This window comes from Phytophthora cinnamomi (genome assembly GCF_018691715.1).
Source record: "Phytophthora cinnamomi strain GKB4 chromosome Unknown Contig73, whole genome shotgun sequence".
Classification (NCBI taxonomy): Eukaryota; Oomycota; class Peronosporomycetes; order Peronosporales; family Peronosporaceae; genus Phytophthora; species Phytophthora cinnamomi.
Window position 1 is genome coordinate 156869 of NW_027151006.1, and position 24416 is coordinate 181284.

Consider the following 24416-nt stretch of genomic DNA (forward strand, 5'->3'; position numbering starts at 1 on the left):
AACCAGGATTGTTCCGGCGGCAAACCCGATCATAGTCTGAAGGGTTCTGGGTCACCACTAGCGCGTCTTGTTGTGATGAAGTCTCATTTTCAGGCACATTATGAAGTCACCTGCCAAATCTGTCATTAACCAAACTTCTTGCTCTGTCAAACCATCAAGCGCGTTGTTATGAACTTGATCTCTTTCATCTACTATAGTATCTTGTTCCACTAAATAGGATCAATTGGCGACCGATCAGTCAAGCACAACATGCTGTTGTCAACTGACTGATGAATAATTACTTAAAAATATCGGGCTTATTCTTGTACTGCTGCTATGTATCGGAAAAGGCTTTGACCTTGCGCAGGTCTTGCTGACCCGCAGTGTTCTCAAAACCTATGCTGTCGTGATGGGTTTACTACGAACAAGAACCAACGTAGAGCGAGCGCAGAACACCTGTCCATACATGCAAGGCTATATAGGATGTCATCCAAGCCCCCGCTCCGGTTGGACCCAGAGGTCTCGCATCGGATACCGAAGGTGCGCAGAAGTTTTTTTAACCAACTGCGCCCCTTTGGTGCGATGTCGAAGACAACCAGGCTATTTATTCACAGTTAGAGCTTGATTATTCGTCTGAAAAGGCAGAAGGAGACCCAACAAGGTCAAATAGTGCAGTTCTTCTGTCAGGCAACTGAAGCTTCGAGTTGAGCTTCACGTATGTAGCGTGCTCAATGCACATGTACCGAAGATTCCGGCTTGTTTCGCAGCTGGCGAGACAAGCCGGCAGGTTAGTATTAGTTCATTAAGCACTGGCAGCACTTTGTTGTACTACACTTTGTTAGCACTACTACTGTTTGAATGAAATAGTACTTTGTTGATTACTACCGTGGCTTAAACCTGCATGGGATTTTACTCATATCTACGGGTCTGAAGCCATGTCTAGCGTGACGCGAGCCGCGTCACTATCCTTCCCATCGATGGGAAGCGCTGCTAGCGCTGGCATCCCATCAGTGCGATCATGCTCTCGGCAAGTGCAAGGTAATCAAGGATGAATGGAGGACGAACGAACAGTGGCCAGGAGAAGTGGTGAACTGTATTGACGGCTGCGAATTTGCAACAGCTACTGTGCAGCGCTGCTGGAGATCAGCAGCCTAGGGGGCGATTTAGTGCTCCTCGTTCTCGCAGTGCTCCTTGTACGCGGCCTCGTCCAGCAGGTCGTCCAGGTCCGCCACGTCGTCAAGCTGCAAGGAGCAAAAAAAAAACACACCACATCAATCAGCAAGGGCTACTGTAAATCATCACGCGATGCGGTACAGCAACGCACCTCCAGCTTGATGAACCAGCCGCCCGTCATGGCCTCGTCGTTAACGAGGTTCGGGCTCTCGGCCAGGTCCTGTTGCAGCAGCAGAAAGGTGGCAACAGTCAGCCCAATGCATCAAAACTCGGCACAACAGCCTCAGCAGCTGCAACACACCTCGTTCACGGCCGTGACCGTACCAGCGGCGGGCGTGTACACGTCGCTGGCGGCCTTGACGGACTCCACGGCACCGAACGCGTCACTGCAGGCAGGTCCGGACGAATGACACACAGACGTTAGGACTGGATGCGCAGCTAGCCAGCGCCACAGACAGCACGTACCCCTTCGCGAACTTGTCGCCCACGGACGGCAGGTCCACGTACACGACGTCGCCCAGCGAGTTCTGGGCGAAGTCGGTGATTCCGATGGTGCCCTCCTTGCCGTTGAGCGTCACGTACTCGTGCTGCGGCGTGTACTTCGTCGAGAAGAAGGCGAGACGCTGCGAGGCCGCGCGCCAGGCCGCGGGGGTGGACGACTGCAGCGCGCGGGCGCGGAGGGTCTGCGAGAGCACGCGGAGGGCCATGGTGCGGGAGGAGGAGGTGGAGTCTTCGGGCGCCGTCCAAATGTCGAGTGAAGCTGGGCGATCCGCCAGCGGTAAATCTCCGAAGTGGTGTGCGCCACGCCAATTTTACTGCATACAAAACCCAAGTGTGAGCACGAACAGATGGCGGCGTCACTGTTGCGGCGCTGCTCGGCCAACCGGTCAAAGGCTACCGTACTGGTAGCTCAAGTTCTGGCGGCCATGCTGACCCGCTTCGTGCTGCGGCCTGGCGCTCTCGGGCGCCCCGCTCCGCTCCGCAGCTGCTTGTGCCGCGGCCTCGCTGCGGCTGCCTCCGGGCGCGACGACGGCGCTGCGTCCGGTCGCCGGTGGGCGAAGGCGCCCGTCAAGCTGGTCAAGCGCAAGGTGGCGATCGTGAGCGGCTACAAGGGCACGGGCTACCACGGGCTGCAGCTGAACGACAACGTGGAGACCATCGAGGACGAGATCCGCCGCGCCATCTTCCAGGCCGGCGCCATGCGCGAGTCCAACTTCGAGGACCTGGGCAAGATCGACTGGGCCCGCAGCAGTCGCACGGACAAGGGCGTGCACGCCAGCTGTATCGTGGTGCGTGCTGCTGCAGACGCGGCAATAGCTGTCGATGGAGTGTTCTAATCTGCTCTGGTTGTTCATTGCGTTGCAGTTCTCCGGCAAGCTGCTCATCGACGAGGAGAACAAGGTGGACCCCGTCTCGGGGCGCGTGAGAGGCCTCGCGGAGGCGCTGAACGCGTCGCTGCCTGACAACATCCGCGTGTTTTCGTGCACGAGAGTGAACAAGCGCTTCTCGGCGCGCAAGAACTGCGTTCTACGCGAGTACGAGTACTTCATGCCGCTGTCGTTCTTGAAGGACAGCATCATCGGCTCCGGTGCAGCTGACTTTGACACGGACGAGGCGGTCGCGGAGTTCTGCCGAGCACTTCGTCGCTACGAGGGGGTGCACGACTTCCACAACTTCACGCGCTCGAGGTCGTACTTCTATAAGATGCAAGCGAAGAGGAAACAATGGAAGGTGGAAAACCTGAGAAATGCTGCCGAGGCCCAGGCGAGTGACGACGACGTGCTCGAAGCAGAGGATGCTGCTGATGACGATGATGCAGAGGAGGACTCTACTATCGACGACTACTCTGAGGAGTCCAGTCAGTTTGAAGACGAGGAGGGTTTGACTCGCAAGCTCTTGACTCGCCACCGCCGATCGATTTACTCGTGCTCTGGAAGTCTCATTCCGGATTTCTGCGGCGAGCCACACTTGCGTGTTCACATCGTCGGCCAGGCCTTCCTTCTGAATCAGATTCGTTGCATGGTCGGTGGCGCTCTGGCCGTAGCGACCAAGGGTATGTCCCGAGTTGCGTTCGATGCTGCTCTGAGTAAGTGCTAGCTGTTGTGGTCTGCCGCATATTGAATGCATGGGATGGTTACTAACTTGGCATTTTGAGCCCTGGTACAGCGACAAACCGTATCGTGCGTGTTCCGATTGCTCCAGCGGAAGGCCTTGTTCTCCTTAGCAGTTCATTCGGAGGAAAACTTCACACTGTCTCGCTGTACGAAGATCCTAACACTACCTTAGCAAAGGAGCGCAAGGACCTGGTGCACCGGGTCCTCTTGAACCGCCGTGAGGACGAGGAAATGAAGAAGTTCCGCGAAGAGGTGATTTACAAGGAGGTTGTGAGTAGCTGGGACATGGAGGAGAAGATGGACCGCTGGCGCGCCTACCTCGGGCGCTGCTATGAGTCGAATCAGCGCCTGGACGAGGACGAGTTGGCGGCAGTACTATACGAGCTGGACCAAGCCAAGCTCGCAAGCAAGAATAGAAATCAGTCGTATGTGGAGCAGAACCGCCTCGATCTCGCCGAGAAGGGGCGCCAGGGCGCATTGCTGCCGAAGCAGTTCGCTACGAAGCTCTGCGTTCGGTACAACGTGGCCCCTGGCATCTTCACGTCCGACCTGCGTCGCGCTGTCACACGGGTGAGTTTCCCTCATGTTGGGAGTATGGCTTTGCTCGCATTGTTCTGACGGTCGCATGTCTGTCTGTTGTGATTGTTCTGCAGCACTTAAAGTCGGGTAAGATCCCGCTCAACGCAGACGAAGAGCAGATCATGGTCTACATCGACAACTACGGCGCGGAGGCCCTCGCCAAGGAAGGACGCAAGCTGCGTCTTAGCATCCGGACGTAATAGCGTGCGTTATACTGCAGAGCGCTTCGAGCAATAGAGACACCGAGTCTGTGGATTGAGAAGCTTGACTTCAACTGTAACTTGCCTTTTTCGGTGTAGCGGGCCATCTCTCCAAGCGGATCGTACTTGTTATTGGCCTTAATTACACTCGCATTTCGGCCAATCACGCGAATGACAACTTCGGTTCTCTCCCCTGGCGCATTTACGAAGACGTCAGCAGGCAGTAGGATCGACCCGCGACAAACTCGGCAAGAATGGTACAGGCAGCGCCAGCGCTCGCACCTAACGCTGCGGCACCTCTAACGCTCTGGCTGCTGCTCGACAGTTCGGCGGAGACGGCAACCCCTTCGGCGTGCAGTTCAACTTCGGCGGCGACTTCCCGCAGCGGTGCGTGCGTCTGGCGGCCTCTCGTCGGCCGTGGCGACCGCTGACTTCTCCCGTCTGTGGCCGATCTGCAGGTTCGACGAGCACTACCGGGTGTACCCCGTGTCCTTCTGCGACAAGGCGCACTTGGAGGACGGAGACAAGAGTGCGTTCCGGCGCCCAGAGGCTGCGACTGCTGCTGTCGTTGCGAGACTGACGCTGTGCTGCTGGGTTGTGTGTCTGTGTCGTAGTCCTGCTCCCGCCTTCTGCCCTCGAGACGCTGGGTGCGTTGGCTGTTGGACGGGTAGAGCTGTCAGAGAGTTGAGATGCTTACGTTTCTCTTGTTGTTCTCGTGGCCTAGCGCGTCTGCACATTGAGTACCCGATGCTGTTCAAGGTGACCAATGAGGGAGTGGAACGCTCTTCGCACTGTGGTGTGCTGGAGTTCAGCGCCCCCGAGGGCAGTTGCTACATGCCGTACTGGGTAGGCCTCCCTGTTGGATGTGATGCTATCTATCTATGATACTATGGCTAATTGGAGTCTTTTACGCTTTTGTGCGATAATGGTAGATGATGCAAAACCTCTTTGTGAAGGAAGGCGGGATTCTGAATATCCAGAACGTTTCTCTGCCGAAGGCGACGTTCGTGAAGCTACGACCACAGTCGCAGGACTTCCTTGACATCTCCAACCCGCGCGCAGTGTATGTTTGCAGGTGCAATTGATAGCAGTGGGCCGTGTGTTGTACTAAATGGTATCGTTTGGTTGTCTGCAGACTGGAGGGGTCGCTTCGAAAGTTCTCGTGCATGACCATTGGCGACACAATCTGCCTCAAGTACAACAACAAGAATTATATGCTGGATGTGCGAGAGGTGAAGCCTGCACCTGCTGCATGTATTATTGAAACTGACTGCGAGGTAGATTTCGAGGCCCCTGCCGACTACGTTCCTCCTGTACCTCCGTCTGAAGCAGCAGCGGCTCCTCCCGCGGCTCCCTCGGATATCCCATACGGAGGTTTGCCCAGTATTCCTAGAGCTGTGTTGTCTCAACCCTTGAACTCACACGATCAATACGCTGATGGCAGGTGTCCCGACAATGAAAACTGAAGACGTAAAACCAGCTCGACTTGGTGGCGCGGGGTTTGGCGGGCTGCGGCTCAAGAAAAGCGGTGAGAAGAGCTCAACAGACGCAGACGCTCTTCGTGCTGCACGTCTTCGCAAGTATGAAGCGTTCCATGGCACTGGGCACTCTCTCAGCGGGAGGACCTCTACGCTGAGTGGTGCCAACTCGGGTGGTTCTCGTCTGGGAGGAAGCAGTAGCGGAGGTTATTCGCTCAATGGAGGCAACAACAGTGCCAGCGTCTCGACGAACGGAATCAAACCAAAACATTTGATGGGCCATCGTCTTAATGGTGAGGCTGTGAACATGGGCGACGAAGAGAAAGAAGGAAAAGATGAAGAAATGAAGGAGAGCGAGGATCATAAGGGTGTGGTCCCGTTTCAGGGCCAGGGCCGACGGCTTAGGTAGATGTACGACCAACACGATGGCATGGCAAGTGAACCTCTGGAGGAAGCACAATAATGCAGTTTAAACCTCCAACCGTGTTCAGCAGTCGGTGTTTCCACTTCTCTATCATGAGTGACAACGAGCAGTATGACTGACCCAACATGTCTACTTATTGGCAACAGCTACTAGAACGCCCGATGTAACCTTCGTGCGTCGAATCAGGCCGCATCCTTCCATGGCCGCATCCTTTATCATGAGTGACAACGAGCAGTATGACTGACCCAACATGTCTACTTATTGGCAACAGCTACTAGAACGCCCGATGTAACCTTCGTGCGTCGAATCAGGCCGCATCCTTCCATGTCGGCTAGATGAAACTCCAACGGGAAGCTCGAGTGCTTAAGCTTCGCTTTCTTTAGCTGCTGTTCGTGCATCTCCTTGTACTTCATGCGCTTAAGCGTACCCAGTACTTGCGTTCGTGTCTTCTTAATCGCCGAAACGAGTTTTCCAATACCAGGAATGGAGAACGAGTATGCTTCATCATCCAGTCGCGTTGTTGGCAACAAAAATCCTAGCCGTTGGATCCGTCTAGTAATGCACACCGCGTTAGATAAGTTCAACCCATTCCCAAGCTTCAGACAATGACTTCAAAACGTACCCCACCATAGCTCGAATTTGCTGGTCGTCTGCAGAACTCCCGGTCTCCCTTACCTTTGCTATCAACGCTTTCAATGGAACTGTCGATAGGGGTGCCAGTAGCGGAAGTGCTTGCGCGAAAGCAGTCAACGCGCTCAGCTTGGAGGAGATGGCTTCATCTTCTGGGTGCTGGAGAAGCTGCTTTCGAAATACACGCTGGTACTTTGCAACTTCGGCTAGGTAGTCTTCAGCACGTAGAATCGATGTATCTTCAGCCCCCGAAGGGATCTTGAACGTCACCAGGTTGCCCTCGTTTCGCAGTCGGTGTACCTGCAGAAGGCACCATCCAAGTGAATCAACTATTCCTGCTAAGTGTTGGTTGCGATGGAAACTACTCTCCCACATTCTGGTCAACAAACGTGCGGTTTGGCAAAATGGTGTAGCTTGAAGCGATAAACCAGAAAGTGAGGTGAGATCAAGCGGTAGCGTTATGGTCATTGGGCTTACAGTTGGTGCCAAACTACCACTGGCGGCAAGCCGATGGCCGCAAAGCTGTCAGCGTTGCGATTCAGCAGCAGCTGGATGGAGGCCATGGTGTCGTCGATGAGTTCAGCGGACGCGTCCCATTCTTCGTCGTCTTCGGACACCGCGGCGACCGATGCTCGCTTGCGCTTGTGTCGCCGTTGCATTTCACGCACTGTGTGGGAGGGTCGATCCTGATTGGCTAATGACCAAATTCTTGTGCAACCTTCATCCCCTTCATGATTAACGTGGTTTACCAAATTGGTAATACCAAAATAGGGAGTTCAGAATCGACTGAAATGCCTCAGATTTGAGTCGCATCTGGCGAGCAAATCCACCTGAAATCGTTGGTGTACCACTGTATTTCGCTGCCGCGAAATCCACCCGGAGCTGGTGGATTTCGAAATGCCCTGGGGGATTTGGAAATGCCTCGGGTGTTTGGGCCACAGCGACACGTGTCGGAGGGAGTGCAGTAAGGCAAGCTAAAGCAGGAGTGCTATGCCTCACCGCTCGCTGCGAAAGGAGCTGCTGTCGGATCTGCATGCCCTGTATGGGTTCTATCTCTGCCTATGCGAAGAAGAAGCAGCAGAGCCGGTCCTCGCAGCGTTCCTGTCGGTCGATACAACGAGATATCTCTCATTTCGCTCGGGAAGCCCTAACGCCGACCACCGCTTTGCTGCGCTGATGGTCCTCAGCTGCAAAGACTTCCGCCAACTCACGAGGATATCAAAGCGGTCCTTCTGCGCTCTACACAACTACATCTACGACAATCCAGTGGGGTGTTGCAGAACACACAAATACCGTCAGATGTGGATCTTCAGCACAAAACACAACAATCTCCGAGTTAGGTCGGCGCTTGTTGGCCTGCGCAGGGGTTGTCCCCTCGCGGTTCGGCCCAACCGGGACAGCGGATGTCTCGCCTCTCGCCGACACCTGCCAATCAAGGTCCACTCTCCCGGAGATCCGCCGAGCTAGCGGACTCCGTTGATACCCTCCACCAAAGGAAGGACGGCGGCGCGCTAGCGCTTTTACAGACCGCCGGGGCAGAAGCAACCCGACTTGAAGAGTAACGGCACCCGGGCTGTCCTGTAGTGGGTCTAACTTGACTCACTACTTTAGCTTACACGTTGCGCAACGTGTATGAGGAAGCGTAAGTACTTAGTAATTACTTAGGTTAGTTATATTTGAATACACAAATATAAGTTAAATAAGAAAGGATTCCAAGTGACTTAGATTAGGTAAAATGAGAACTGTATTGCTTGTAAATTGATCTTCCTCTAAAATCTGCTAAAAACTGTTTATCATCTATGAAAGGGTTGACAGCGGCTGCCCCGCTAATATGCATGACTCTGATTGGTAGAAAGATGCTGCTTTCTACCAATAGGATCTTTGGGTATGTGTGGACCACTCATTGTGGTGGTCCACTTCAATGTATCCATTGGTGTGTCTTACACCAAGGTGAGGAAGTATCCAAAACTTTTAACAGATAACCTATCTGTTAAATTCACAAGTGGCTTGCAGCCACTTGTGCGTGTAACCCCGTTACACCACCACCCCTTAAGGTTAGACGCGCGGGGTTTCCGCACGTCAATCTTCGGAATTGACCATTCGTCAATTCTCCGCGTTTGGAGAAGAAATCCGCGCTCATTCAACGATGAGCGCGCCTCAGGAGAAGACTTCGAAGTCGGTGGGGAGTCATCTCTCCATCGACGACTACTTCGAACGCCAGAAGGCGAAGTATGGCGACGATGAAGACATGGAGGGCGAGGAGGACTCGCCCTCAACGCGTAAAGACTCAGTGTCGAGCGAATCGCTCGACCCTCACGCCAAGGACGTTCGCCCGCGTGAAGGGGACGAATCGGACGCTTCGAGTTCGAAGCGTTCGCGTACTGAGAGCGATACCCCACTCGCTTCCGCTGGGGCTCTCAGTACTCCGCGCGCTGCTGCTGCAGCGCGTGATGTCAAAGCTCAAGGCTCTCCGCGCGCTGCGCCTGCAGCGCGCGATCCATGGATGCCGTCCGCGTCCGAGATCGCGGACCGGTATGGGAACTCGGTACCTCCGAATGAGGTGCCGCTGTACGTATGCAGCGCCATCAAAGATGACGCTGTGGCTGCCGAGCTGCACTTTGATGCGGAATCGCATCAAAGGCGCGATTACTACATCGGACTCTTTCATGAGCTCCGATGGTTTCAAAGCAAGAAGATCTCTTCTCGCAGCAAAGTGCCCGAATGGCAGGCACTTTGTCAAAGCTGGAACGCCTTTGTTGAGAACTTCAACAAGAGGCCGAGTGCTTACCGTGATCGGATTAAGCAAGCGCGTGATCGCTTCGAGACGTACTCGAAGCGTGGAAAGCTGGAGCAACTTCATGTTGCTGCTGAGGAGGCAAATGTGCCGTGCGCTGTGCCCGAGGGCTTTCAGTGCGCGAAGTGCTTTCCAGGCGCGGTTCGCTTGAGCGACCGCGACCTGAACGGGTACACGTCGTTCCGTGTGCCCGAGAGTCTCAAAGAGCTCCGTGCTAAGTTCTTAGCACGTGAGGGTTCGGGCGCTGGCGATGATCGCAGCGCTCGTGTTACTTCCGCTGTGCCAGCGCGTACTGCTCCTCGTACGCCCTCACCATTTCCGGAACGTCCTCCAGCAAGACGTTCCCGGCTCCCATGTATCTCGATGGGGAGGAAATCCTCTCCAACGAATACGAAAACGAGCCCCTTGAGGGTTCGTTTTCGGGATACTATGGTCAACAATCCGCTCAACAATCCAGCGGGTTGAGCCGCGGGCGTCACGGACCGGCGGTGGCGGGGGTGGGAACACGCCCCGGGTATGATCAGCCCCGGGCTGATCAGTATGCGCCTCTCCACGACCGGGTGACCGCCGTGGAGCGTCTGCAGGGCGCTGAGTTCGCCGCCCTGAAACAGGAGCTGGCGAACCAGAAGGCCCAAGTCGCGGCGGTCTCGCAGACCGCCTCGAATATCCAGGTCGAGTTGGGGACCCAGATGAAGGGGTTACTCCAGCGCGTCCGCGCGCTGGAGGAGAGGCTGTTCGTCGCCGAGGCCAAGGCTTCCGCTTCTGCCTCGGCTCCTACTGAGGCTTCGGGCCGGCCGAGCTAGATGGCTCGTGCTGCAGGTATGGCTTCAGCCGTCCGACGTAAAAGGTCGGATGGAGGCGCATGCTAGACGGTATGTCTAGCGTGTAAGCGTTGCCGTGCCGTGCCAAACACAGTGAACGGCCCGATGAAGCGCGGAGCAAGCTTACTTGCTCCGAAATCCGAAACTGCATGTTTAGGCAGGTTTTGAGTAGCTAACAAAACCAATGAACTAACTTTGAATTCATTTGTGTTGCCTCTGCCCACATTGTCTGCGTTCAGCTTCTGTTGGTCAACAGAAGCTGCTATTGTGTCTTGGACAAACCGAATCACGGCTTGTCTTTTGGTGACGAAACTGATTGCATCCGAGCTGAAGTCATTCAGCTCGCTCTCCGCTAGAGGCCCGGCCTCTGCGTGGTTCTTTGCGGTGTCTGCGCCCTGCGCAGACCCGTGTTCGTTGGCCTTGTTGTTGGGGGAGTCTGCGCCCTGCGCAGACTCATGTGGTTTGTCCATTGTTGCAGCTGACACTGTGCAAGTGTCAGCGGTTTTCTGCGGCTGCTGTATTGCAGTCGTAGATCCCCCCACTTAAACTGGGAGCCATCACTCCGAGTAAACCCGGTAGACGTGGATGTCGCATGGCATTCACGTAGAACGGTGTATGCCCTGTCGAGGCATGCACTGAGTTATTGATGGCAAACTCTGCCATCGATAAGCACTCGCTCCAGTATTAGAACGAGTGAGCGTAGCTCTTCAACATATCGACGAGCACGCGATTCACGCGCTCGGTTTGACCGTCCGTCTGCGGATGATCCGCAGTCGACATTGAAAGTTGGCTCCCAAGAAGTGTAAACACTTCTTGCCACAGGTGCGCTGTGAAGCGCGGGTCTCTGTCCGACACGATGTCGGACGGCATGCCATGGTGCTTGAACACCATGTCGACGAACAGACGGGCCGTCTGCTTCGCGGTCACTTCTGCCGGCACCCCAGCAAGATGTACCATCTTGCTGAAGCGGTCGGCGAAGACCACAACACCGGTATTCCCTCCGCTGTCCTCTTTGGGAAGACCAAAGATGAAGTCCAAAGACATGGACTTCCAACACTCCGACGGAGTCGGTAGTGATTGCAAAGGAGTCTGCGCGAATGGCGCAGGCTTTACGCGTTGGCATACCTCGCAAGCACGGATGTACTTGCGCACCACTTATACTGGTGGTGCCAGTAGAAGTCGCGCGTGAGAAGGACGTATGTCTTCTCACGTCCGAGATGTCCCGCAGTCGGGGCATCATGATATTCGTACATGATCCGGAGTCGCAGGTCATGGTCATTCGGCACGACAACGCGGATCGCGTTGTCGTCGACTGCATTGTAAAGCAGTAGTCCGTCGTGCACACGAAAGCGGTGTGCACGCGCTCGAAGGTGCTTGGGCAGCTTCTGACGGGACTTGTCAGAAGGCGCTGTGCCATAGGCCAGCAAGAGCTTCGCGTCCGCGTCGTGCGCATACGCGGCCTTCACATCGTCCAACAGAGACGATGTGGGTTTGCTCGATCGCATGGCGTCAATGGCATTGACGTCAGCAGCTTCTTCGTAGTCCGGCCGACGTGATAACGCGTCAGCCACTACATTCAATCTTCCGGGTTTGTATTCGACCCGGAAGTTATACTCCGCAAAGAATGAGAGCCATCTCGCCATTCTTTGTGATATGTGTGGTGACTTCACTGCGGTGCGCAGTGATGCATGGTCGGTGTAGACCACAAATGGTCTATTCCCAAGCAAATACACTCGGAACTTTGCGAGTGCATACTTCATGGCAAGGAGTTCCTTGTCATGTACCGGATAATTACGCTCAGCTGCTTTCAGCTGACGCGACTGGTAATAGACGACACGATCACGGCCCTCGTGATCGTGCTGCATCAACGCGCATCCGATCGCGAAATCGGATGCGTCACACACTACGTGAAATGGGCGATCTTGGTCAGCCACTGCCAAGATCGGCGCCTCAGTCAAGCCCCGCTTGACTGCATCGAATGCCTTTTGGCAATCGGGTGTCCAATTCCACACAGCTTCTTTCTTAAGAAGTTGTGACAGCGGGCGGATCTTGCCCGCATAATCCTCCACGGACTTGCACAAGTACGTGGCCAAATAAGGAACTGCCTCAGTTCCTTGACACTTGAAGGCGTTGGCCATTCATTGATCACTCTGACCTTTTCCGGGTCAGGGCGAACACCATTCTTCCCTACGAGACACCCGAGGACGGGTATCTCGCTCGCCCCGAAGATACACTTCTTCAGGTTCGCGTAGAGCTTATGCTTTCGCATAAGCTCAAGTAGCTTCCGGAGATGCACCCTGTGCATCTCTACGTCGAGTCTTCCCGTCCACAGCCCGGCTGTGGATGAATACATCATCGAAGTAGCTCGGTGCGAAGTCGCGCACCGAGCGCAACAAGTGCGTCACGCACCTGTTGAAAGTCGCAGGGGCGTTCTTAAGCCCCTGCGGCATTACCAACCATTCCCAGAGCATGCCGCTTGGCGTGCTCACTGCCGTGAGAGGGATATCCCTCTCACGCATTAGGATTTGATAAAATCCATCTCGCAAGTCGAGAGCACTGTAAACGGTGCTCCCGGCCATCGAATCGATGATAACATCTTTTCGCGGTATCGGCGTCTGCGCTGGTACCGTCGCATCGTTCAGCTTGTTGTAGGCATGAACGATGCGCCATCCGCCCTGTGGCTTTTTGACACAGAACGTCGGAGCACTGTGCGGGGACTTTGATTCCCGCACTTGTCCTGCTTTGCGACGACTTTCAAAGAAGTCGTCGATTGCTTTTACTTGCTCTCGCGGCAGTGGCCACTGCCGCGTGACACAGTACTTCGTGCCCGGCACGAGATCAATCTCGTGCTGAATGCCCTTATCCTGCGGAAGCTCCGCAGGAATCTCTTCCGGGAGTACGTCTTTGTACTCCCTCAACAATTCGTAATAGGGACTCGACTTCAGCGAGTCCCAACCTTGTTCCTCGAAGCGCTCTCGCTTCGTCTTCGCACGGAGAGTATCTTCACTCTCAGTGGTACTTCCCATGAAGAGCTGCCTCAGCTCTTCGCTCTCGCTCTCCGTTCTTTCGCTGTCCGAAAGAACGCAGACTTGTTCGATGCGTCCATCGTGCAAGTCGCGCGTGAAGCGCTTTCAGCTCATGGCTGGAAGCGAAGTCAACTCCGACGCCGTCGTCGGAGGACTAGCGAGTTCCATCTCACGATACTGGAATCCAGTATCGGTGCGCGTCAAGACGCTTAGCGTCTTGACATTCGGCGTCACCGCCGCAGTCTGCCCAGCAGACTGCTCTTGTTGCGTCTCGGTCCCGGACCGAGACTTGCGCAGCGTTTTCCGCTTGCGCCGTCTTCTTGTTGTGCGGAGCCGGGCTCCGCACAGTTGTTCTTCTGGTCCAGGCCCGGCCGTGGACAGTTGTTTGCCGGCGGACCCTGTCCGCGGGCGCGCGATATCAAGCCCGGCTTGACCGCATGTTCCTTCGTGCAGCCCGGCTGCACGACAGCATACAAATTGCGTCAGTACGGGACGTTTGCAACCGTCCGTACTGTTTGCAGCGTCAACTCCCGGAGTTGACACGCCTTTGTCACCTCGACGCCAGTTATTGGCGGAGCCCCTCATCACCGAGGGTGCGTCGACTCCCGGAGTCGACGCGTCGTTGTCGACCTCACCTCTTCGGGTCAGGGACTGTCCCTTACACGCTTGAACGTGGGTGTTGGTTCCCGGAACCAACACATCTTCTTCTTCCGACGTCGGCAGCATTGCCGACGCGGGTTTCACTTGTGCGCGCCCTCGCGCACTCCTTGGGCACTCCGGGACAGCGGCATAAAGCGCTGTCTCGACTGGTGAGCCGCGCGCACCTGCTGGTGCGTGCGCTGCGGTAAAAGGACCGTCGCTCTCTGTTCCGCTGTCGCGGCCGAAGCGCACGAGCGTGCGCTTCTTCCAGTCTATCACCGGATCATGCCGTGCAAGCCACGGCATGCCCATTACTACGTCGAACTTATCGTCCAGGTCCAGGACGTTAAAGTGTTCGACAAACACTCGTTGTTTGTACGAGAAGCGCACGTTCACGACGCGCTTCTCGGTCTTTACGATGGCACCTGTTGCCAGTCGTACCTCCAGAAGACTTCGAGGTACATTTACCTCCTCGAAGTCAAGTCTCGGCAGGCTCCGTAGTCGAACAAAGTTGTTCGACGCGCCTGAATATACCAAAGCTCGAAGAGAGTCACTCGCCCTCTTCGAGTAAGCCTTCAAGATGACTAGGTTCGGCCTGTCATCTTGTTTCTTGCAGTGAGAGCTGGTCTCACTGGGGGCTGCAGTCCTCAGTGTCGCGTGCCCGATATCGGCACGCGCGACTGCATTACCAGTAGGGCGCCCCGCGCCTACTGGATGTTCGCGTTTTTTGTTGGTCCGCGGCGATGCCTAGCATCGCCACGACGGCCACCTCCAGGGGGCCTGGGAGCTGTACACTCCCGTGCAAAGTGACCGATCCTTCCGCAACGGAAGCATCGCACGTTACCTCCCTGCTGCTGGTAACCAGCAGTTGTTGCACTCGAGAGGTCCATTGGTTCCGGACCTCCCGGCCTCGCTACCGGGCGCGGTTGCGGCCTCGGCACGTTCACATGCAGTTTAGCCTGCCGCAGGCTAAACTCTTCTTGCATGGCAAGAGTAATCGCAGCTTCGAGAGTACTCGGGTACTCTCGGAAGAGATAAGTCTTCACAGGCCCATCTCTAAGCCCCTTCATGAACGTGACGACCTTGGTCGCCTCGTCAATCGGGTTAGTCACGATATTTGATACCAAATATCGTGCGCGCTGCGCGTAAGCATGGACGTCATGCTTACTCTGCTGCAGGTCGAGGAACTCCGCCCTCGACCGGAACTCGTTTTGCGGGGGCTCAAACGCTTGTTTGAGCTCCTCTTTGAACACTTCGTACGTGCTGAAGCACGTAGGATCGAAGAGTCGGCGTCCATACGCCCAACTCCTTGCGCGTCCGCCAAGGCAGGACATGGCGAACGCGACCTTCGACAGCGGGTCGACGATGCGTCGAGCCGCTATGGCTGTGTCGAGCTCGACAAGCCATCGGAGGAGAGGCTCACCCTCTCTTCCCACGTAATTGCTTACGCTCAACTTTAATGGTTGAACACGCGGTGTCGTCCCTGACGACGCCGTCACTGAGGAAGCAGCGTCACGCTGCTCCTTCATGATGAACCCCAGAGCAACACCATGTTGCTCCGTCGGCGATAGCGTACGCAGCATTGTAGCTATCGCCGCTTCTCCAATGACTGTTGACAGTCGTTGGAGGGCCTCCCACTCTGGATCTGACAGGTGGGGGCAGTCTGCGCGTGCAACATGTGTTGCAGGCGTATTGGAGCTCTCCATGGGCACCTCCGTGCTCATGGGGTTCTCGGCTCCGCGTTCGTACACCCTGTACGAACGTCAAGCAGTCGGTCGTTGGACGTACTACAAAGTGCTACCAGGTGTAGTGGCCCTACTTTGGCTCACTACTTTAGCTTACACGTTGCGCAACGTGTATGAGGAAGCGTAGGAGTTTATTAATAATTTGAATTAATTATACTTGAGTCCACAAGTATAATATAAATCAAATAAAACACCAAGTAGCTAGTTTAAGGTAAAATGAGAACTGTATTGTTTGTAAATTGATCTTCCTCCTAAATCTGCTAAAACTGTTTATCATCTATGAAAGGGGTTGACAGCGACTGGCTGTCAGAGCCCCGCCAATATGCACGTCTCTGATTGGTAGAAAGATGCTGCTTCCTACCAATAGGATCTTTGGGTATGTGTGGACCACTCATTGTGGTGGTCCACTTCAATGTATCCATTGGTGTCTTACACCAAGGTGAGGAAGTATCCAAAACTTTTAACAGATAACCTATCTGTTAAATTCACAAGTGGCTTGCAGCCACTTGTGCGTGTAACCCCGTTACATGTCCAGCGTACCGGCTCGCCGAGTTAGCGAGACTTTTCCTTCGCACTTGGCGAGCACCCAACGCCCAATTCCGGGCCGACCTACTCTCTTGGCGCTGCCAGTCGAGTACCCTACAAGCTATGCCTCTCGGGTACTGACGGCAGGCATAATCCGACCCCGTGCAGGGACTTACCGGAAAGTGTGCACGTGTTGTGGGCCTAGAAAATTCTGCTCTGTTTGTTCTTAAGTCTTCTGTGCGCCCTGAAAGGGCGCCTCCACTATTCCTAAGGACCTATACAAATATCAAGTGAAATGGAGCGGTTTCGGATCTCGGCCGACCCGTCACCCTCGCTACAACGCCTCGAACTCGGCGGAGCCGCATAAGTTGTCCGGATGACCTAGCGAGCTGGACGGGGAGGTCTCACCGACTCGGTTGAGTGCTGCTGGGCTTGCCGGGCTCTCGCTTGGTCCTCTTGTGTAGTCTCTGGTCGTATCCCGCTTCGTCTGGGTAGCCGGCGGCCCTGTTTAGCCGAGCTCGAGGCCTGGAAACTGCCTTGAACTCGGCTGAGCGCCTCCTAGCGCTCCCCGCGCTCGTGCCGCAGTATATGTGTCTTCCTCTTGCGTGGTGCCACCCGTCCTTGGTTCTCGGCGCTCTTGGATACTCGTCAGGCGGCCGCAGTGCGCCCTCGAAGCCTGCAAGCTCGGTGGACTGGCACAGTGTACCCATCCAGCCGAGTAGTACCGTCGGTGCTGCTTTTCGGGCTGTCTTGGTACCTTGTTCCGCCTTGACTTCGAATGCTCCACAAAATCTGGTGTTCCCTATACCACAACCGCCCCGGTCACGTTCCGAGCCGAGGTGGTGAGGGACTTGATCATCACTCTGGAGCCAACCTTTCTCTTCGGCTCAAAACCCAACGGCATCGGAATTTCTTCATCATGTTGAGTCGCGATGAGCCCGCTGTCTCCTCGGTGAGTTGTCTTCTTTCTAGTGCTTGGTGGGCTCCTGGTTGCTGACCGTCTTGTTCGCTCTTGCTTCAGGCTTCGTCGCTTCCGAGTGTTCCAATCCCACAACCACCTCAAGGTGTGGGGAGGTCCGCCAAGTCGCCTAGTCGGCCGTCCCGGGCTTCAGGGGTCCGCGATGGGCGAGATGGCTCGCTCGTCGACCTGACCAACTCCCTGGAGTTCGACCGGGAGTCTGATCCGGCTTCTCGCACCTCTCCCCCTCGTCCGCCGAGTTCGCATGGCGACACCACTTCGGACACCGCCGGCGTTGACCGGTCGGACTCGGCGGAGCAAGCGAGCTTAAGCTCCCTTGAGGCGCTGGTACGAGCCGAGTCGGCTAACCGCCAGGAGGAGAATTCCGCTCTCGCTCGGCTTTTGGCGTTCATCTCAACTCGGCCTCCTCCTGCCATTGACCCGTCGGGGCGACGCGCTCTTCTCTCCGCTTCTTCCCTTGCCGAGGTCATGGATGTTCTCCAAGGCCAACAGCCTACGCCGAGCTCCTCGAATGACGTGGCTGCTCTCCGGGTCGAGTTAGGTACCGCCGAGTCCGTCAACACCAACCTATCTCGGCGCTTAGACTCGCTGGCTGTGGAGAACGCCGAGCTCCGGGACAAGCTGGAGGTCGCCGAACGCGAGCGTGCTCTTTGGGAGCGGGAGGCCAAGAAGTTGGGTCCATTTATGACCTCCCTCCGTAAGTCTCTGGCCGCGACCGAAGCCTCCCTCAAGACAGCCCGCGAAGATCATTCAAAGTAGGTAGCTGCTGTTTTCGCTCACGCCGAGACCTTCTGGGCTCAGGTCAAGGGGCGCGACGCCGAGATCGCGCGTCTCGTTAATGCCATCTCGGTGCGGTACGCTCAGTACGCCGCCTTGCAGGGGTGGCTTCTAAGCACTTAGAACAGCTGACCGAGTCAACTCGTCTCCTCTCACCCGGGGACTCCCAGCCTCTCCGTCACGCTCAGGCCACCAGCGCCGACCAGCGCCGGGTAAGCCTGAACGAAAAGAGGATCATCGCGCGCCAAGGGGTTCTGCCCATGCACGACCCTCATATGGCTCCAGCTGCCAGTGCCGGGCTGGGTGTGCCGGGGCTCAACCCCGCCGAGATGCGGCTGAATGCGCGTTTGTGTAGGGTGCTGGCGGCGAGGCTCCCAGAAGTGATGGACATCCCTGCTGGAGAGACTCGGTCGATCGGGTTGGTCATTCACCCTCACCAGGATGGGTCATTGGCGACTCCGACGACTTCTGTGGTTTCGTCGAGTTTGTCTTTTCTTGGCCTCTTGACTCGTCCGTTCTCTCCGGTGCGTCCGCTGAGTTCCTCCGTGGCGTCTGCGCCTGCGTCGACCGCAGTGTCAGCCCAGTCGATCCCCTCGTCAAGGTTCCGTCGGAGTAAGTCGGTGGATCAGCTTAATCGAGCTCAGCTGGACACGTTGACGCCAACTGAGTGGCTTCGTCGACTCGCGAATCCCAAGTCGCCTACTGCCGCGGGGCCTCGGCGGAAGGAGCACATACCGCCTCCCCAGTCATATGCCTGCCCTCTTCCTGGCGAGTCCGGGTACGAGGAAGCTTCCGACTTGTTTGACGATGTTGCACAAGAGCTTGGCCTGCCAAGCGCCCCATCCTCGAACTCGGCGGACGTCCGGGTCGGCAGCCTGGGTGGAGCTGATTTAGCCGACGATTCGGTTATCGACTTCGACGCGCCCGAACTTGTCGAGCCAGTGGTTCCTCTCGTCCCGTACTCGGGTTCGCCATCACTGTAGGAACCGCGTCCTCAGCACTGAGCAGAGCAAGGAAAAGACTTATGTGGAAGAGGAAAGAATCCAGAGTGAGCTCTGGACGTGGAATCTATTATTTTGTTGTCCAGTCTTCGGTATTGGCCCTAGTGTGGGAGCGTCTTCCCATACTGGACCACTCAAGGCATTTGGCCCTCCACGCACAGGTGGTACCGGGAAATGGTCTTCAAGGGGCTTGGTTGATGCGCCGGTTGTCACCAACTGCCGTCGGGTTTCAACACCTCCCCCACAAGCGGCGCATCGGGTGCGTCTACCCGAGCGGCTTGTTTCATGCAGCGCATTGGGTGCGTCTACCCGCGCTGGGTCCGTCTACCCAAGGCCACATAGGCCACGCTTGAACTCGAGTTGCTGCGGGCCGAGTGCTTTAGTGAGGAGATCTGCCGGCATCCCTCCTGTCGGCACGTACACAGCGGCGATCTTCCCTTCTTGGAGCATCGCCTTCGCAGCCTTGAATCGCACATCTACAGTCTTTTGCTTTTCGCTGAGTCCGGGCCGTTGCAGGTGAGCGATCGCAGGCTGGCTGTCCATCGCGAGCACCATTGGGATGTTCGTGCCCAGCACCTGTTCCACAACTAATCGTACCAGCCCTCTATCTTCAATGCTATTGTGGTGTAGGAAACATCAGTTTTGTGGAGCACCCAAGTGGAACAGTGTACCAAATCTGCCTAATAGCGGAATCGACGGTACGACTCGGCTGGATGGTACACTGTGCCAGTCCGCCGAGCTCGCAGTACCGAGACGGTCAGGAAAGCAACACCGACGGTACTACTCGGCTGGATGGGTACACTGTGCCAGTCCACCGAGCTTGCAGGCTTCGAGGGCGCACTGCGGCCGCCTGACGAGTATCCAAGAGCGCCGAGAACCAAGGACGGGTGGCACCACGCAAGAGGAAGACACATATACTGCGGCACGAGCGCGGGGAGCGCTAGGAGGCGCTCAGCCGAGTTCAAGGCAGTTTCCAGGCCTCGAGCTCGGCTAAACAGGGCCGCCGGCCGCCCAGACGAAGCGGGATACGACCAGAGACTACACAAGAGGACCAAGCGAGAGCCATCAGCACTCAGCCGAGTCGGTGAGACCTCCCTGTGAAGCTCGCCGGGTCATCCGGACAACTTAAGCGGCTCCGCCGAGTTCGAGGCGTTGTAGCGAGGGTGAAGGGTCGGCCGAGATCCGAAACCACTCCATTTCACTTGATATTTGTATAGGTCCTTAGGAATAGTAGAGGCGCCCTTTCAGGGCGCACAGAAGACTTAAGAACAAACAGAGCAGAATTTTCTAGGCCCACAACACGCGCGTACTTTCCGGTAAGTCCCTGCACGGGTCGGATTATGCCTGCCGTCAGTACCCGAGAGGCATAGCTTGTAGGGTACTCGACTGGCAGCGCCAAGAGATTAGGTCGGCACGGAATTGGGCGTTGGGTGTTCGCCAAGTGCGAAGGAATAGTCTCGCTAACTCAGCGAGCCGGTACGCTGGACATCCTGGGTGCCGTTACTCTTCTAGTCGGGTTGCTTGTGCCTCGGCGGCCTGTAAAAGCGCTAGCGCGCCGCTGTCCATCCTTTGGTGGAGGGCACAGGATTTTGTCAACAGTGTCCGCTAGCTCGGCGGATCTCCGGAAGAGTGGACCTCGGTTGGTAGGTGTCGGCGATGGGCGAGACACTCGCTGTCCCAGTTGGGCCGAACCGCGAGGGGACAACCCCTGCGCAGGCCAACAAGCGCCGACCTAACTCGGCGATTGTTGTGGTTTGTGCTGAGGAATCCACATCTGACGATATTTGTGTGTTCTGCAACACCACAGTATCATCGGCAGACACGTACTCAGCGGTAGTACTTGACTTGGCGACTATCGTTTGTTTCTTGCTGGCCGATGCCACGAGACAGCCGAACAAATAGACCACTCTGCCCGATATCGACTTGCGGTCCGCCCGATCATTTGCACAGTCGGCATCGGAGGTGATCAGTATTTCGTCAGTCGAGGGTGTGAACCGAAGCTTCAGATGCTTGGTGCCGGACAAATACCGCAGGAGATATTTGATGGCGTCCCAGGCTACTTTTCTTGGCTTCGAACAGTGTCGCGCGACCTGCCCAACGGCGAAACTTATGTCAGGGCGAGTCACGCACGATAGGTACAGCAAGGCGCCAACCGCCTCTCGATACGGCATGCGGCGCATGATAGCCATCTCGGTCTCGGTCGGTTGGTCGTCAAGCGCGTCTAGTCGCGTGTTCGGGACCATGGGTGTGCGCTGTGGTCTTGACCCGTTCATCGCAAACCGGTGAAGCACTTCATCCACGTAAGCCGTTTGAGACAGCGCGATCGAGTTGGGCTACTGCTCTCCACTCTCGTACCCAGGAACTGTTCGGGTTCACCCATGTCTTTGACATTGAATTTCTCTTTCAGCGACTCCATCAGCTTTACGACTTGCTCCTCCTTTTCGTGCGCGATAAGTAGGTCGTCGACGTATAAGCAAAGCGCCTTCCACCTGAGCGAAGTAGAGACATGGGTCGACGTCGGTTGGCCTCAGACCGAAATTACGCAGGTAGATGTCGATGGCCTTGTTCCATTCACGGCCCGCTTGGCGCAGACCGTACAGGGACTTCCGTAGACGCCAGACCTTTCCTTCTTGCTTGCCATTTCCAAACCCCGGTACCGGTTTCATGTAGATAACTTCAGGGAGGTCGACTTTCACATAGGCGGCTGGAACATCTCCCTGGCGTACAACCAAGTTCAGCTTCGCGACAAGCACGAAGAATATCCTCACGGTCATGAGGGTTGCCACGGGAGCATAGGTGTCAACGAAGTCAATCAGAAACCTCTGGCGGTCACCACGAGCGCACAGCCGTGCCTTAAACTGAATCACGTCACCGCGAGTGCCCGTCTTGAGTCGAAACTGAATGGTGTGGTCCAGCACCGCAGCGTTTGCCGGCGCGTCGACCCATTCAAATGTCCCATTGTCGAACAACGACCGTACTTCCTTGGTTATGGCTGCGCTCCACTCCGCCCATTGCGGTGAGCGTCGGGCCTCAGCGAGATTGAGAGGTTCGCGCAATACCTCCCCCAGAACCACGAAAGCGGCCGACTGCGCGACGGTCTGATTGGCGATGCGTTTTGAGCGCCGACGATCCGTTGACGCAGACACGTGCTCCTCTCTACTGGACGACTGCGTGGCGCTGGGGTGGTCGCGTGCGTCTTCGCTATCGGGATCGAAGTCGCTCAGGTCGCCCTCGCCGGTGTCTTTTGGTTCGAACAGCATTCGGTCGATCCGGCTCACGTCGCGGGGTTCGAAAACAGGTTGCCCAGGTCCTGGCAGCAGTACTTTGTAGCCCTTTAGGTCGTCTGTACATCCTACGAAGGCGCCGATTTCGCCACAGGAGTCTTTTGTGAAGCGTTGGTTCTTGATGCGAATCTCTTCTGGCACGCGGCACGAGACGGCTTGACCGAAAATTGGTAGTTTGCTGACGTCAGGTCGTCTCTTGAAGATTTCCTCGTACGGGGTGATAACCTCGCCGCGCTTTGGAACGCGATTCCTCACGAACACCGCGTGCTGGAGAGCATCGACCCACATGGAGTGTGGGAGTCCAGAGTCCGTCAATATTGCTGAAGCTGTTTCGGTGACTGTAGGAATGGCTCTTTCCGCGACGCCATTCTGGTGTGAACTGTACCTTGCGGTGTGTTCGTGTACAAGCCCCTCACGCTGCATCAGCTGACGAAAATTCTTGTTTAAGAATTCGGTTCCGCCATCAGTACGCACTACTTTGATCCCCGACGCGGGCACCGCGGCTTGTCGTTCAATTAGCTTGAGAAAGCCCTTGATCTTCGACGAGGCTTCAGATTTCTTTTTCAGGGGATACGCCTGTAGGAACGAGCGCCAAGACACCACCAAGAAGAAGCGGTACCCTCCGCGAGATCTGGCCACGGGGCCGCTCAAATCGGCGTGCACGATTCCATCCGCGGCTTCGTCGTTGCTGGTTCGCTTTCGGGGAGGAGCCCGCAGTGTCGTCTTGGTCAGTGCGCACACTATGCACGTCGGCGGCTTTGCTCCTTCGGCGATGCGAAGTCCTTTTACCGCCTTGCTCTTGGCCATGGCCTAGAGCGTCTTCATCCCAACGTGTCCAAAACGACGGTGCCAAGACTCCAGATCAGTACCTAACACTGTTAGGCCTGCGGCGCACGTTAAGTCGTCGTCGGTGTGTGTCTGCTCGGACGTCACTATGGGGTACACTCCGTTTGCGTCGCGCGCAATGCACGCCACGCGGCGTCGATTGCTTTGGAACACAGTACAGCCACTTGTCGTGAATACGAGCTCGTGCTTTGAATGGATGAGAGCGGACACAGAGACCAGAGTTTTGGAGAAGTCGGACACGTAATAAACGTCATCGAGGGTGAAGTCATACACGGCGCACCTGCCTTCCCCGTCGTCTACTACGGCTTTTACGGTCATTCTCCCCTTGATCTGTGCCACCATGTTCCTGCCGTCTGCGATCCGAATTCTGAGGGGCTTAGTCTTCATCGTTTCGGTCAGGCTGGTGAGTTGGCCCGTCAGGTGGTGCGACGCGCCCGGATCCAAGAGGATTGGGTTCTACCCGACGCCGACGATTCATTCATCATCTTCGACCGCGTCGTCGTCATTGCCACTCGTCACCTCTTCACCCGGGCTCGAGTCTTCGTTCGCGAGCCGCGCGCTGGCCTTGGACTCGTCCGCCACGTCGGTCTTGCGTGATTGGAGGAACTTTTGGTGGAAGGCTGGAATGTGACCGGTGCCCCCACATTCCCAGCACACGACAGCGGTTTTTCCCGACGGGGTGCTTGAGCTCTTGGGTTTCTTCTTTCGCTCCACGACAGCGGCATTTGACTCGGCAGCACGTTTCTTGGTGTCCCCTGACTTCTTACTCGCCTTGCTCCGCTGGGCGTGTTGTTGAGCTGGTTTGGTCTTATTCTTTGGGGCCTGCTTAGCCGTTGCCGCTGGGTTGCAGCGAGATTTGTCAGGAAGGCGGCCACCGGGCTCGGCCTTCCGACTGAGAACTGACACGGCTAATTTTAGCTCGGCTTCTGGGCGCTCGGACTCGAGGTTGATCTTGGTCTCCAAGAAATTAGTGTGCTTTGGGTAGGCATTTCGTACGAAAGTAACCAGGGCGTGTCTTGCGTTCGCTGGGAACGATTTTCCACCCTCGAGCGCGTCTGCCATTTGAAGCAGTCGGTCGGCGAAGTCGCGGTAAGTTTCGTTCCAGCGCTTCCGCTCGGAGTTTATACGCCTCGCCACGTCGACGTTGAGTAAGACTGGCCGATATTCGTGCTCCAGCGCATCACACGAGTCTGCGTACGACGCGGCTGGGTTTGACGCTCGCCAGTCTCGGTGCCACTTGAGTGCCACGCCGGTCAAGAACATTTTCAGTATCGCCTTCTTGATGTTGTCGTTCCACACCTGGTTTGCAAGTATCTGTGCGTCAGTAACTTGCTCGTCGAGCTCTTCTCGAAAGTCACGAGCTTTTGAGTCAAAGCTGTTGTCAGGGATTACGCCGTCGAAA

General features: G+C 56.2%; 4 protein-coding genes across 4 annotated transcripts; 2 read left to right on the top strand and 2 right to left on the bottom strand.

The window, feature by feature from the left end:
• Positions 1–1142: 1142 nt before the first annotated feature.
• IUM83_18213 (Glycine cleavage system H protein) lies at positions 1143–1859 on the bottom strand (the record flags this gene model as incomplete). Its single annotated transcript, XM_067943199.1, has 4 exons — positions 1143–1220; positions 1304–1372; positions 1454–1538; positions 1618–1859. 4 exons carry the CDS (start codon positions 1857–1859, stop codon positions 1143–1145), a joined length of 474 nt encoding a protein of 157 aa, XP_067785886.1.
• A 141-nt stretch (positions 1860–2000) lies between these two features.
• Positions 2001–4045, top strand: IUM83_18214 (tRNA pseudouridine(38-40) synthase; the record flags this gene model as incomplete). Its single annotated transcript, XM_067943200.1, has 4 exons — positions 2001–2441; positions 2518–3238; positions 3319–3836; positions 3920–4045. The coding sequence occupies 4 exons, from the start codon at positions 2001–2003 to the stop codon at positions 4043–4045; spliced, it is 1806 nt and encodes a 601-aa protein (XP_067785885.1).
• Positions 4046–4299: 254 nt separating this feature from the next.
• IUM83_18215 (putative ubiquitin fusion degradation protein) lies at positions 4300–5932 on the top strand (the record flags this gene model as incomplete). The annotated part of the gene is made up of 8 exons (XM_067943201.1): positions 4300–4302; positions 4371–4432; positions 4504–4574; positions 4660–4692; positions 4770–4891; positions 4978–5108; positions 5181–5419; positions 5490–5932. 8 exons carry the CDS (start codon positions 4300–4302, stop codon positions 5930–5932), a joined length of 1104 nt encoding a protein of 367 aa, XP_067785870.1.
• A 269-nt stretch (positions 5933–6201) lies between these two features.
• On the bottom strand, positions 6202–7236 carry IUM83_18216 (Serine-threonine protein kinase 19; the record flags this gene model as incomplete). The annotated part of the gene is made up of 4 exons (XM_067943202.1): positions 6202–6499; positions 6570–6877; positions 6951–6990; positions 7055–7236. 4 exons carry the CDS (start codon positions 7234–7236, stop codon positions 6202–6204), a joined length of 828 nt encoding a protein of 275 aa, XP_067785868.1.
• Between the last annotated feature and the right edge of the window lie 17180 nt (positions 7237–24416).